The 14,922-nt window shown below is 41.1% G+C and overlaps 1 protein-coding gene across 1 annotated transcript in view; it reads right to left on the bottom strand.

Annotated features, from left to right (window-relative positions):
* Positions 1-3,028, bottom strand: part of TRHDE (thyrotropin releasing hormone degrading enzyme) — a 397,960-nt gene extending 394,932 nt beyond the window's left edge. Inside the window, exon 1 of the mRNA XM_047868299.1 lies at positions 2,112-3,028. Within this exon, the coding sequence (XP_047724255.1) occupies positions 2,112-3,028 (917 nt within the window). The remainder of the gene's footprint in view (positions 1-2,111) is intronic.
* Between the last annotated feature and the right edge of the window lie 11,894 nt (positions 3,029-14,922).

Genomic DNA, 14,922 nt, shown 5'->3' with positions numbered 1-14,922 from the left:
TACATTTTGGCATGGCTTAAAAAAAAAAAAAAGCAGGATTTGTTGGAAGTATTTATTTCACTAGAGCAAGATTTATCAGTAATGATATGCAACTCCCACTATTGACATTTCAACATAAGCTTGTTTCCAAACACAACATGCAAATTTGCCTTATATGCCTTTTCTCCCATATCTGATATGATCATGGGTTTTTAAAAAATATATTTAATCTGTATTGTTCAGAATATGTTGAAGGAAGTGGTAGAAGAGGCTTAAATTATCCACTTCTGATTGTAGGAGCTTGAAAGTGAATAATTTATACATTCACTTATAGGAGGCTTTAGCTATCACACAGCTACTAAACCATTGGAAAATTTATCTGAGGTTACTTCATAGCACACTATAAAAGAATAAAACTTTTGTGTCTTCCCACAACACAGTGAAATTTCCCCAGTCTCCTATACAATAACAAACTTCTTCTGTGAGTTCGCAGAGACCACAAGCCCTGGCCCATCAGAAAACCAAAGTTCAAGTCCTACCTCTCCACTGACAAGCCTGTTGATCTCAGGCACCCAGGGCTGCTCTGAGCCTCAGTTTTCTGCTGTTGTGAAAATCATTTGAGAACTGGGGAGGCTCTGCTAGGGGCATCACTGCTAATCTCCAGCCTGCCTCTACTTCTAAGGTTGTCGATTTCTTTTTTAAGTTCATTTTGGTTGTTTGCGGGCCCTCTACTCATTTCATTAATGACTCAAGGTTATTTTAAATGCAATGGATTAGGGCAAAAAGCAAGAATCACTTGTTTATTCATACAATAATATGCTTGAATGCTTACTACCATAGGATACTCATAATAGCCAATATTTATAGTGGACACTCTATATGCCAGGTATAGGTTAAGTGCTTTTCAATGCATTTGTTCATAGACACCTGCAACAATCCTGTGAGAATATTACTATTATCATCAAATTAAAACTAAAAGTCCGGGCTCTGGAGTCAAACTGCTTGGGTCTAAATCCCTGCTTTGTCAGCTCACTATGTGACAAATGACTTGACCTCTTGCCTCCATTTCCCTATCTATAAGATAGGAAGTGTCCTGGACAGCACCTTCCACGCAGGGTTCTTGTAGGAGTGAGTTAACATACGTCCCTGGATAAGCACTAAAGGCGGTCATTGTCAGCAACTGGTGACTTAGATTCGTCAGCTTCTTCGAGCCTTCACCACAGCCACAGTTGTATCTGGGATTCGAACCCACTTTTGTTTGACTCCAAAGTCTGAGCTCTAAACAAGTGGTGGAAAGCCCCACAGCCTCTCCAAAAAATAAAGAATAAAAGACGGTCCAAATCTAAAAAGCATCAAAGGCACTCGTTAACAAGGCATTTGAGACTGACGCTAGCTTTCCCTCTTTTCACCACTGGAGTCATTTCCAGAGGCAGTAACTCAAGAACAACAAAAAACTGGAGTCACTCTGCGTTAAGAGACACCTGGCAGCACTTGCAAGGAAATTTCTCGCTGGCATTGACCATGGGAGCCTCCCCGGGTCCCTGTCAGCCTCCCCCTTAGTCTGTCACCTGGACCTGCTCTTACTGCTCTGAATCTCAAGTTCCAGTTTTGGAAAACTTGAAGCAGCCAAAGTCATTCTCTACTCTGCGCCTGCCAGATAATAGGCGAGGTGGGCACGTTGAGGGGGAGGGAACGATTTGCCCTGCACTGACTTCTTACTTGGATGTGCCCCGGCCTTTGGCCCGCACGTATTTTCCCTGGACCGTATCTTGGCAGGCTTTTGATGCCACCCTGGTATCGCTCAGATTTCACACTACACTTTTAAAAGACCTGTGCTAGACTACGCTAGCTAAGGAACTTTGACGGGTGGGGGTTCCAGACTAGAGAAGGGGGTGGCATTCATTGTTTGGCACTGATGAGTGAGTCTGTGGAGTTGGCAGCAGTGAAAGCCCGGGTATGTGGGAGATCCCAAGGGGTCTGGGTAATGGTCCTACCCCCACCTTATGCTTCCTTCCCCCACCACTCGCTTTTCGGGTCTCAGAAGCCAGCCCGGTCCCTGGGGTCGCCGGCCGCCCAGCCGTTTGAGCAGCCTGGCTGGGTGGGGCGGCGCCGGGCACCGCCTCCCTCCCTACCTTCTCTCCCCGTGGAGCACGTAGGAGCTGCGGAAGAAGCCCAAGAGCTCGTTCTCGATCAGGGCGTTGTAGATGATCTTCAGGTTGTAATTCCTCTGCGCGTCCAAGGTCCTATTCAGCACCACCACCAAGACCTGGGTTTGCGGGTAGAGGAAAAAGCCGGCCACCGGAACAGCCCCCGCCACCCGGTCCTCGGCCACCTGCACCTTCTCGACCGCCACCCGGGAGGCGTGCAGCACGACGTAGCGGGTGGCGTTCCGGCACGCGATCTCCACGTTGACCTCCCCGGAGAAGGTGAAGTTCTCCATGAAGGCGGTGAGCATCAGATTGTAGTGCAGCGGCTTGAGGTGGCCCGACAGGCGCAGCTGCGTCCACGGCTGCCACTGCTCCCGCTCCTCCTCCGACGGCGGCCGGGCTGACGGGGTCCCAGGGGTGGCCTCCCCGCCTACCTCGGGCTGCGAGGAGTCTCCGCCGGCATGGTGGTTGCGCCGGGCCGAACCCGGAAGGCTGGCGTTGCCGCCGCGCGCGGGGAAGCCGGCGGGGCCGCCGTCGGCGCCCGGCGCTGCGCTAGCTCCGCACTCGTCGAAGCGCAAGCTGAGCAGCACCGCGAGCATGGTGACCGCGAGCAGCGCCACGATAGACACGGCGAAGGCCAGCACGAGCCGCTTGTGCACCGTGATGTGGCGCTCGGTGGTGCGGGGTCGCACCCCCACGGAGTCCGTCCAGGGGTCCGAGAGCCCCCTGCCGCCGGCCCGGAGCGCGGCGTCGTTCTCCCCCATCGTGGCAGCGAAGGGTGAGCTGCTCTTCTCAGCCCCCTCCTCCTCCTCCTCCTCCTCCTTCTTCTTCTTCCTCTTCTTTTTCTTCTTCTTCTTTTTCTTCTCCTCCTCTTGCTCCCCCCGCTCGCCGTCCAGGGCCATCACACTGCCTCCTCCTCCTCCTCCCCCGCCCCCTCCGGCACCCCCCGCGAGCGGGCCACCCGGGCCACCGCCAGCGCAGGCATCAGAGAGCGCACGCGGGCCGAGGGCGCGACGCCAGCTGGGACCCTGAAGACGCCGGCCCGGGTTCTTTTAAGACGGGTTCTGGCCGCAGGCGACAGCAACCTGGGCGCCCCCCATCAGCCCCGCCTCTCTCCGGACCCCGGCGGCCGAGGCGCGGGGCTGCGAGCTCTGGGACGCGCCCAACTTAAGGAGCGTCTCGCTCGCCCCACCGCGCGCTACTTCTCCGGCCGGCGCGGGGCGCCGGGGCACATGCTGCCTCCGCCCCTGTGCGCCTGCGGCTCCCGGCTTGCCCTCCCCTGCGCCCAGCTCTCGCCCGCCTTTCTGCGGGAGCGTTCCAACGGGTCCTCCGCTAGAAAGGACTGGGAGCGGTGGAGAGGGAAGTTAGGGCTTCCGCTTTCTCTCCCCACTCCAGCGGCGGCGTTCAGTCCTCTGGGTGGGATGTGCTCGTGGCAGCAGCGGCGGCGGCAGCAGCGGAGGCGCCCGAGCCATGCACTCCGCAGCCGGGGGCGAGAGGATGGCCGGGGAAGAAGAGAGCGGGGTGAACCAGGCGGGCGAAGTCCCAGGGCCGCAGAGCCGCGCCGGGAATCTGCCCTGAAGAAGGCTTCTCCTCCACCCTGGACACTTTAAGCAGCGGTGGCGGCAAACGGCGTGAGGTTGCAGACCGGACAGCGAGCCTCCCTCGTTCCGACGTTGCTCTGACCTCCGGAGATGACAAGTGAGCAAGAAGTGTCCGATCGGGCCATCCCCTTCAGGTAGATGAAGCTCCGCGTTTGCTCTGTGTCCCCGTGGGGAGAGCCGGAGTGCGTGTGTGCGAGTGCGTGTGCATGTGTGCTTGTGTGTGCCTGTGTGTGTGTGTGTGTGTGTGTGTGTGTGTGTGTGTGTGTGTATACACAGTCTCCAGGTCCAGATTGCCAAGGCTACTCTGGCTGCATTAGGGGACTGAAACTCCCGGAGAAAGGCAAAGGAGAGAGCGAGAGAGCGCGAGGAGGCAGGGAAGGCGGGAGGGAGGGGAGCGGCTGAGCGGCAGAGGCAGGCACTGGGAGATTAGAGAGCTTTTCTCCGCTCTGTCACACCAGACACCCACAGCCACAGAGGGGGTTGCTGAGCCGCCTGCAAGAAGTACATTGTAAATCTTCAGCGCAGCCAGCCCCGCAGTCTCCCCTTTTCCCGACTGCTTAGCCCCATCGCGCCTCCCGGGGAGGGGGGGCGGGAATCCTTGAAGCCTCTGGCTATTAACACCGACAGCGAAGGAAGATCCTGCTGGGGAGCTGTGGCAGGATCAGATTTCACATCTAGCTCGCCTGAGGATTTGGAGGATTGTATGCAAATTGAAACAAATTCTCCAAAGCCTGACTACAGATATTATACAGTATGATGTGTCCAGGTGTGCAGTACTAAAATAAAGGCTAGCAATGAAGCATTAGAAGCCTCCAGAAGTCAAGGTGAAACAAAAGAAATATTTTTCCCAATGAATAATTCCTATTTTTAGACTGGGAAAATGATTAAAATATAATGCCAACAGTGTAACATCCAAGACCAAAAACTTCAGACTGAGAAAAGCTGGGGATCTGAGCCCCATCACTGGAGACTTACCAAAGCAGTGAACAAATATATTCTGCGACTGATTAGTGTTTCACTTCATTCAGCCACAATTACTTTTTTGCAGTTTTTAGTGTTATCAAGAAGATAGTTTAAACTTCTTGATAGTGTTATCAAGAAGATAGTTTGCTGAGGCAGGAGCATCAAAACAGGGTCATAGACAATTGGCTACTTATGGACTCCTGTCTGTCTAAGTTTATAGAAGTTTTAAATTATGGTGCAGAGTGTATATGAGTACATGGGATATCCAACCCTTAGAATTTGTTCAAAAAAACTCGAATTGGAACAATATTCAGAAAAGAGCCACCCCAAAGGTAACAACTTGGTTGTTAGAGACAGATGTCTCTAGTTTTTAATAAAACAAAGTGTGATGGAGTTCAGAATCAGTAAACAAACAAACAAACAAAAAGAATAAATAGAAAATAAAGAATAAAAAGAGTGCTAGCCAACTAGAATTTAAATAAAAATCTGGGAAAAAAACAGAATAAAAAGAGGTAATTCCTTTTTACATGTTTCTTTCGCATCTTCAAATCCTTAAGGCATTCTAAAAATCATGTCCATAATTATTTTTCTTGCAAAAGGGAACGTTAAATGCTACTGGCTTTGTAGTCCTGAAAATATACAACTAAAATGTTGTGTTTGGTTTTCAAAGCATGACCAACAAGAAGAGACAGAATACACATCAACTGTAGCCTGACAACCACTGAAAACACAGCCTTGCTCAGTGAAGCTCTTTTCCATTTATCCCCAGATGGGCTACATGCCCAAAGCCATACATCCTAAAGGTCCATTTGAATCCTTTTTAAATGATGATGAAAAGAAGTACCGGGTGGGATTTTTTTTTTAAGCATGTTGTATGTGGGCCGCTAGCAACAGACCAAGGGAAATGCCACATTCTGTTCAAGTTACTTTTTTCTGCTCTGTTTTTAAATCTCCATGCTCTTGCTGTCCATATGTATCTGGCTGTATGCATTTTAAGAGTTTGAGGAGTTAGGATTTGTTAGTTTGTTTTCACAGAATCAGGAAATAGAGTACAGACCGGCAAAAAGCACTGTGTGACTCTCAGCAGGTCACCAGACTTCTCTGACCTCAGGGTACTAATCTGGCATTTCAGGATTATCGATCTAACATCCGTGGATTCAACTCACTGGGACTATCAGAGGGATCTGGAACATCTAGGAGTCTTAGAATCACTACCTAAATAAAGAGTTCACCCACTATGGGATCTTTAAGACCTTTCTCTAAAATGATACTAGTTTAGAAAAGATTCGAAGAAGACTTCTTTTAATCTTATTTGCATTTTATTGATGTGTTTATGTACTTCTGAAATTACTACAAGGCAACTCTCAAATAGTTGAGAATTTAAGTATATGTTTACCAATTAGTAAAGTTGCTGCTGACTGTGATTAAATTAGTGGATGCATTATTTCTGAAACCCAAGTGGAGCAGACACAACCTTATTAATACAGAGTGGACACAACTTATTAAAATATTGATTCTCTTAAAATGTAACTTCATCCAATAAACTCAATATCAAGGTCAAGTGGGTAAATATTTCTTCGTCTCATATCAGTGTTATGAAAGGGTCCCAGTAAGCTTTTCCTTTTTTTTTTTAATTTCTGAAAGTGTATAGCACCCTTCCTCTGAGGAGCACTTTGTAAATAATTTTTTAATATTGTTTTTCTAGAGAATGTGCATTCTACCCTGAAACCACGAAAAAAATAAGAGGCAAAATTTCAGATCGTGTACCTAACCAAAATATTAAAGAGATGACTCACTAATATTCCTATTAAGAAGTTGCCTTCAGTGTTGTCAATCACTAAATTGAAGGCAGCTTGCACTTTGCTAATGCTAGAGCCCTGTAGCAGGATAAGACTTTCCAGAGTGCTTGACGCTTCTCTCCAAAACACATTTATTGTTGGGAGAATTTTATAACCATTTTCTTAACCAACAAATGTCTTTAAAGACCTTTTGTAGCCATAGTTGATTTAAGAGACTTGTAAAAGTGCAAACAGTGCGAACACTTAATATACATGAGACCGACAGAAGTTATTTTTAATTAAATCTCCACCTTGGTCCTGTGAATAATCAACGTGAACTATCTCTGAGCGAATGCACCAGCTTCAGTCTTTATTCTGTTGACACCAGAGCTGCTTTTTTTTCCCTTCACTCTGGTTTGTATGTAGAGGCACAGCTTAAGTGTCCTTAAGGACTCAGTCCTTCAAGTGTGATGAGCACTTCACATCCAGAAGTAGCTTGTCTCAGAAGAAAGAACTAAATCCCAGTCTGCCCTCACCCCCGTACATTATCTTAACACAGTTACTTTAGGACTCAGTTTCTTGATGTGTTCGTGCTCAGGGGTCTCTCCTGGTTTTTTTCATTCTGTGAAAAAGATTCCAAAGCTAACATACTAGTCTCTTGATGCTCTCCCATGATTTTTAATTAAGTTTCTCTATTGAGAAGAAAAAAAATTTTCAATTAAAAAATCAAAGTTTCATGGGTAAAGAAACTTCATAAAAATATACCGCACTAACACAAACATGGGGAGTTGGGGAGAAAACAACCACGGCCACTCTGGCAGTGAACAGGACTGATATGTTTTGAGTGGGATGTGTTCCTGAAGGCCCCACACAATTAGAGACTAATGCTGACAACGAACGACAGAAGTCTGTTTACTAGCTAAAGTGGTGCCGCCATGTGGCAATTATAAAAAGGCAGTTTGAAATTTGAGATTGTGAGATATATATATACAAATATATTTTTTTTAAGTAAGCTCTATGCCCAACATAGGGCTTGAACTCACAACACTAAGATCAAGAGTTGCATGCTCTTCTGACTGAGCCAGCCAGGTGCCCGGAGACTGTGATAATTTGATGAAATTTTTAATTTGAGAAAACTCATCTTATTGCCAACTTTATTAATATTTTTATATTGCATGATTTCAAAAGTTCATACCATTTAACCACTGCACCTCCTGACATTGTTGAGGGGTTTCATTTAAGAAACACTCTTCTAGATAGAATAGTCTTCAAGATCTTAAAGAGGGAATGAGGAGAGTTGTTTAAAATTAGCCATAATTGAGGCAGTGTAATTTCATGATGTCTATAGTTTGCAAACTGTAATTAACACCCTGATTTAACTGTTAGTTGTCTGACTTCTATTTATTTAAAAATATTAATCTGAAAGGAAATTATATCTAATTTGACTATGTCTCTTTTTCTCACATAAAATCTGTAAAACTGTAAAGTTTTTTTTTTTAAAGAAAACATTCCCTAAGCATTAATATATTACTATATGTTATTAGTCTTAGGAAAGTCTCATAATTACACTTTCACCAAAACAGAACAAGTCTTACAACACAAAAGGTCCCCTCTAGATGGCCAATATAAAAGCGTAATCAAATATCTACAGTGTCATTACCAATTCCAACATTAAACGTTATATCCAGAGAGGAGAGAATTACAATCTCAAGAAAGTTGTGTTGTTATTTGTGGGTTCTAACACCAAGTTAAAACTCTTCAGTGTTCACTGTAGGCTTTTTGGTTTATGATCTCAGTCAGAAAGTTCCATAAAAAGGCAAAAACTGTGTCATGGAAATGTTTACAGTTTATTCATGAAAACCGAAAACATAGTATGTACCACATTCTACAAACAAAATAGAAATTAGGTAAGTCTCTGGAGATGTTTCTGTTAAACTAGTCGATTTGTCTAGTAGCTCAAGAAGTGGAAATAGTAAATATGGTTTTTACCATCACTTTTAGCTGTTCAAACCCATGTTTCTAGATAAATATGGCAGAAAGAATTAATGGAAATAATAGCTAAGATTTTTCAAGGGCTCATCTTGCACCAGGTATTTATCTAAGCACTTTATGTTATCTTTTTTAATCATGAAAATAAACCTATGAGGTCAGTGCTGTTACTTCCCCCATTTGACAGATGAAAACTGAGGCTTTAGCAAGACGAAATACCTCGCCCAAAGTCATTTAATTTGTAGGTGGCAGAGCTGGAATTCCAAATTAGGCAATGTTACTTCATCACCTGCATGTACACTTAACCATTATACCATACTACTTGCTGAAAGATAAGCCAGATGTAAATTATCCAGCTGCATAATTGGTATTTGCTGCACAAATTGTGAAGTCAGTGCTGGGCAGAGGGCTAGAGGTATAGCTTTGAACCAAATAGCCATGGTCTCCACCCTCTTTGGACAGTGCAGTGCCTGGCACACGAGGAGTGCCAGGTGAGTGTTTGTTAAATGAAATGAATAAACCGAGAAAAGGTAGTATGACCCTGAGCAGAATAATAATTATAATTTTATAAAATAATGACAGAAAGAAAAAAGGAGAGCATTATTCATTCTGGATTGAGAACTAAGTAGTTGAAAGAGTTGACTATGGCTTATTTTCATACTGCAGAACAAGCAATTTATATGCCTTAGAAATCTTACTTCCTGAATGCATTTAAAAATGTATCTTTGACCCAGGCTTATTTGACAACTCAAATTTACATGATTTGAAGGGTGCCTCACCTCTTTGAAACCACGAAAAGTATCTGCTTCAAAGGCACACATATCAATATTAATGTAAGTCACATGAAGACATAAAATATCCAGTTTTATTTCTTCTTCCATATGTATCTCCTGATCCATGGTTTTTTCTCTTTTCCAATCATTTATCTACTCTTCTTCCATTTAACAGTAAAATATATTATTTATCTAGTAAAACCTGTGCTTATACACTTTACTGTACCTATCTCTCTTTGTACCTGCACTTTACTGATATATGAATGTTTATCACTGTAGCTCTTTAAAAGGGGTTAATTACAGTATTTTCTTAAATTTGAGTAGCAAAGTGGGTTATAAGTGGGTTGATTTCTAAGAAATTAGAAGAAATATGGTGAGGTTTTTTCTTTTAGATAATGACATATCACCAATCCTGAAGTCATATAGTTGTGAGTTTTTGAAAGCTGGTTTTAAACTGTAGTTTTTTTATTTTTAATAATAGAATATAAAATACATAATATATAGTTTTGCTGAGTCAGTATTCTAGTCAAAGACACAGTTATTTCAGGGGTGCCTGGGTGGCGCAGTCGGTTAAGCGTCCGACTTCAGCCAGGTCACGATCTCGCGGTCCATGAGTTCGAGCCCCGCGTCGGTCTCTGGGCTGATGGCTCAGAGCCTGGAGCCTGTTTCCGATTCTGTGTCTCCCTCTCTCTCTGCCCCTCCCCCGTTCATGCTCTGTCTCTCTCTGTCCCAAAAATAAATAAACATTGAAAAAAAATTAAAAAAAAAAAAGACACAGTTATTTCAGGCTAAAAACACATCTTCTGTTAGGAAAATATTTCACAAGATATGTGTGTGTGTGTGTGTATACATATATATATTGTACACACATATATATATTACATATACACACAATAGTAAAAATTAAAATTGCATTATTTTTCAACTCATTGAATTCCTACTTTGAAACTAAGAAAAAGGATGAATCATAATATCCCCCTTCAAGTTTTAGTCTTGTGTATGAATAACCTATCTCTTAATCATGAACTGAACAAAAGCCTCTTTTTTTTTTTTTGGTCTATACCTTGTCCTTGCTCATACATAATCAGAGCTGTTTTCCTTCCACCACATGCACTATAACTAAGGCTCCCCCATGCATCTTTGTTTTTAGAGTTATATATGAAGGCTATGCCAACGTCGTATCCTTTTTTCTTTCTCTATACATGGTTCTCTGAGAACATTTCCCCATTCCCATCCTGGGAATATGCTCCAGGTGCCTTGAAAGTTAGGTGACATTTTGTATTTTTGGACCCAGGAATTATTCTAGGAATTTAAACAATTAGACTTTGGCTAAAATGCCTTTTCCTTGGTGGTTTAAAAATATTTTTAAGCTATTACTACAAATACTAAAAATCTAAATAAATCATTATATTATTAATATTATAATGTTAAATAGGTGATTTTTTTACATTTATATTAAGTGTATTAAGTACTAGGCACTGTATAAAACATAAAAAAGAATTGTTCATAATTGTTCATGTCCATAACTGATCATGGAATCTGTATATGAGAAAAAAAAAAAAACTTCCCTACAAAAGAACTACAAAGAAATACTCAGACTACTAACTCTTTTGAAAATAACCCACTGCTTGATAAGATGAAACTTCCTTACTCCAAAAAGTCTGTAGGGAAAAAAAACAATGAGCCTGGATATCAATGTTTTGAGTTACTATCATATTAAAATTTGGATGATCATTTCATGAAATAGGTTGAATGTTTATAATGGGATTGATTTAGTATAAAAGTTGCCTGTGATCTTCACTTTTGTCACTTTTCTCTTTAGTGCCACCTTGTGGGTTAGCCAATAACAAAAAAAATATATAGGGTTTTGAGTTTGGGTTTGGGTTTTTTTTGTTTGTTTTGCTTTTTCTCTGCTGTGTTAAAGTTCATCTTAAAAAGTATTGCAGTAAAACTCAGATGTGAAGTGGCTTCTGTGTTTTCTCAGAGAAGCAAACACTTCACTAGAAGATATTTTCCACAATTCGGCAATTGGCCATTTCGGACACCAGAAGAGTTGGAAATATTGGGTCTACACAAAAATCAATATTCATTTACAGGATAATCACCAAACTTATCTTGGATAACATAAGTGGCAAACTGTGACTTGTGATTTTTCCATAAGAAAAATGTTTTCTAAACTCCATATCGTTATTTCTACAACAGTGTCCCATGAGAATTGATTCTAAGTGAGTCGAAACACTGCTTAATCCTGTTTTAGAAGAAGCTCCCGTACCTGATTTAGACTTGTAGGCAGCTTACTTCTAGCATCAGATTTAATTTACACTAAGTTACCTTACTCAGTTTATTTTTTAATTATGCTGAAGTTATAAGGGAATAAGGAAAAAGTACAATACGTTGAAATGTCATTTTTATTGGCAATACACAGGACATGTGTCCTATGTTTTCTAACATTTTCCATATGCTAGAGATGCTACAATAATCTTTTGAATAACCAAACAAGAAAGAAATAGTTTCTCCTCTTTGAAATACCTAAACATATTAGAATTTATTGCTAAGTTTTCTGTGGTATGATGAAGAAGTAAATTTTAAAATTGCATTTATGGAGTCATTTCAGAGCAAGTGAAAATCATGTATTCGGGCCACTCTGAAAGTACAAATGTCCATATGTCAATTCTTCCTGCCCTATTAGGAGTTGAAGGTTGTACTAGGTGTTATTCAAAAAGTAATTTCCCCTAGATGTACAATAAAGCCTCAGGTTTGACCTATAACCTGAATATCATAAGCTATCAGTTATCTATGCTGGAAGCACACCAACAACAAAAAAATTAAGTATTATTATAGCCTTGCTAACATCTTATTATAGAACCAAAGTAGCCAGTATCAATAAGGCTGCAAGAACCTTGGGATTTAACTCCTTAGTCGTTTTTAGTTTGAACAAGTATCATGCTTTGTTTCTAAAAGTAGTATATTGTGCTTTCCAATTCAGGAAATGCATTTTAATTGTTAAATCTTACACCCTTTGATATTTGAATTTTTCCAGGACGTCATGATACACAATCAGTTTCCCATGGATTTGGTACAAGAGCAAATTAAAAGGTGCCATAGAATGGCAACGTTCACTCTATCATCCTCTATTTATTCTTTACATGACTATCATTGAACAAGTCCTTGTTCTTAGAATTTATCCTAAAAAAAAAAACAAAAACAAAAAACTAGGGCAAGGGCTTTCTTCCCTGGGGATCATGAAAAGTTGTGACCGTTTTTCCATTTATGCTGCCGCTTTAACTTTAGTAAACTGTCATGCGGTGTCATTCAGAAGATCCTCAGACACGTGTGTTGGCAGTGGTGGGGCTAAATGATATTCAAATAAGCGAGACCTTTATTCGAGTACAGCTTAACTCTAGGAATGAATTTTAGCCTCTTCTCATTCTTATTATATTCATGTTCAGCATATGGGTTTTTTTAAACAAGTTACAAAAAGCAACAAAACACATCCGTATCTACTCTGTTACAGATTCCAAATTAAGCAGATCCTGATTAATTGAGTTATGTTATACACCAACAGCCTTCCACTTTAATGTCAAAAGGCTTTTATGATCTCTATTCAGTTCCTCTTAAAGTGAGATGGAACACAATATTTCCTTGACATTTCTGAGAATTTCAGTTTCAAAGGATCATTTATTCCTTTAATCTTCCAATGTGGAAAAGTAATGAACATCGACTCGTTTTTAGAAGCGCTAACATTCAACTAGGTAAACTTAGTAAGTGATAGCTATTAATGTTCTCTTTTGTCTTCTAGACAGAAAATCAAAGCTATTTAAAGTAAAGGATGTGTTTAAAATCAATGTATGTCCAGAAGTTAACATTAATGTTTACAAACACTTTCTGGGACCATTATGTCTTATTTGGGTATGTGTGCATGTGTGTGTCTTTATTCATCTGTATCTATCTATAAAGATATAGAGATATATATAAATAGATGACAAAACTATATATGTTCCTATATGATCTGAATAAGTGTTTTATTTGTCACTGTGCTAACCTGCAATGTTATACAGTGCACAAATAGTTCTCTGTGCCTCTCCTTCATTTTCAGTGTTTGCCACGAGAGCCAAATCGAACTGCTGGTGTGATAGTCATCCAAATATGTAATTTTAAAACCATGCTTATATGATCATCTCTTTATTTCTATGAGATTTGCCTATAGTAATTATCTGTTTAATGTTCAGAGCTCTATAGCAGTTCTCTTTTAAATGTTCAGAGCAAGAGCTATACCTTCTAGGATGTGCAAATAATCAAGCCCTAGCAACATTATGAAATATAATCCACATCCTGAATTGAACAGAATGAGCCCTCAGATCTGACTGCCAAAAGCTCAAAATGTTAATGCCCATGACACACCTCATACGTTTTAGCGAGTTGAAATTGCGTTGAAACAAGAGGATGAGTTATGATCTTGACCTTTACCTGTGTCACCAGCCTTTCTGCTCCTGCTCACCTGAGAGGGGAGCTTCTGCTCTGCAGAGAGAGGGCTGGCTGCAGATCTTCACCTCCTATCTCTTTCTACAATTCCAGAAAGGATTGGCCTGAGGAATTTTATCTTGTGGCGCTCCACTGTGAACTGACTTAATTAAATTTTTCCCAAAGTACAACATTCCCCAGTTCTTTCTCAGGAAAGCAAATTGAGGAGACACAGAAACAGGTCTAAATGAAGTGCATTTTTTTTAATTGATTCAAACAATAATGCCATGAAAAAGCACTTTGAATTTTTCAATTCCCAGGCAATTGGTTCTAAAAAGAAAACCATTCTAAATTATCCACATGCTCTCATTTATTAGTCTAGAGCTCTTGCCAAGGAATTATTTGCAAAGGTAATATATAGAACATCGTGGTGATTTACTTACTTTTCTAATACCTTTCGCCCAAAAACTCTGTAGAACTGAAAGTATGCCAGCAAAGAGAAGTGTCTATAAGAAAAGACTCACTAATAAACAAGAAGTATCTGAAAATAAAAGTAAAAGAGCTGAATCCCATTTTTAAAAACCAAATTTCATGGGGGTAAATGCCATAGATGTCATTGTTTATTTATTGATAACCACTTAAGAATAATCTGTAATTTCTTCCTAATCCTCAAAATAGGTAGGTTTCTGCCAGTCATGTTATCTCTTGAGGAAAAGTGTCTTATGAAATTACCACCTGATTTTATAAAGCCCAGACAACTTTAAACAAAACTGAGTACCCTTCATTTGTCCAATAAGCATTCACAAATGTTAAGATAAAGAACAGTAAACTAACAAGTTAACCGTGCTTTAACTGAAAGATAATTTTCTGCACCCTTGGGGATCCTGTCCAGTACCACTGAGATCTAGAAAAATACAACCAGGAGAGGCACTGGTTGGTTGGTTTTTTTCCCAGAAAGCCACTACCTACTTTCTTGGTACTTATCTGACAACTCAAGAAGGGGGGAAAAATATCCTAGGTAGGTCTAAAATTCTTATCTAAATCCTTCTTAAATTGTGCCTTTCAAATATGTGAGATATTATGTGAAATGGGTTTTTAAAGAAGTATTTAGAAATGACTTCCAACTCTTATTAACCTTATGGAAAGCAGTTTAGCAACAGCTGTCAAAATTCACAAATCTAAAATCTATAGCAAGATTTCTGAGATATCTTGTATTATAACTGTTGGTATG

This window comes from Prionailurus viverrinus, chromosome B4 (genome assembly GCF_022837055.1).
Source record: "Prionailurus viverrinus isolate Anna chromosome B4, UM_Priviv_1.0, whole genome shotgun sequence".
Classification (NCBI taxonomy): domain Eukaryota; kingdom Metazoa; phylum Chordata; class Mammalia; order Carnivora; family Felidae; genus Prionailurus; species Prionailurus viverrinus.
Note: the sequence above shows the minus strand (reverse complement) of the source record. Positions and strands in the feature narration are given on the sequence as shown.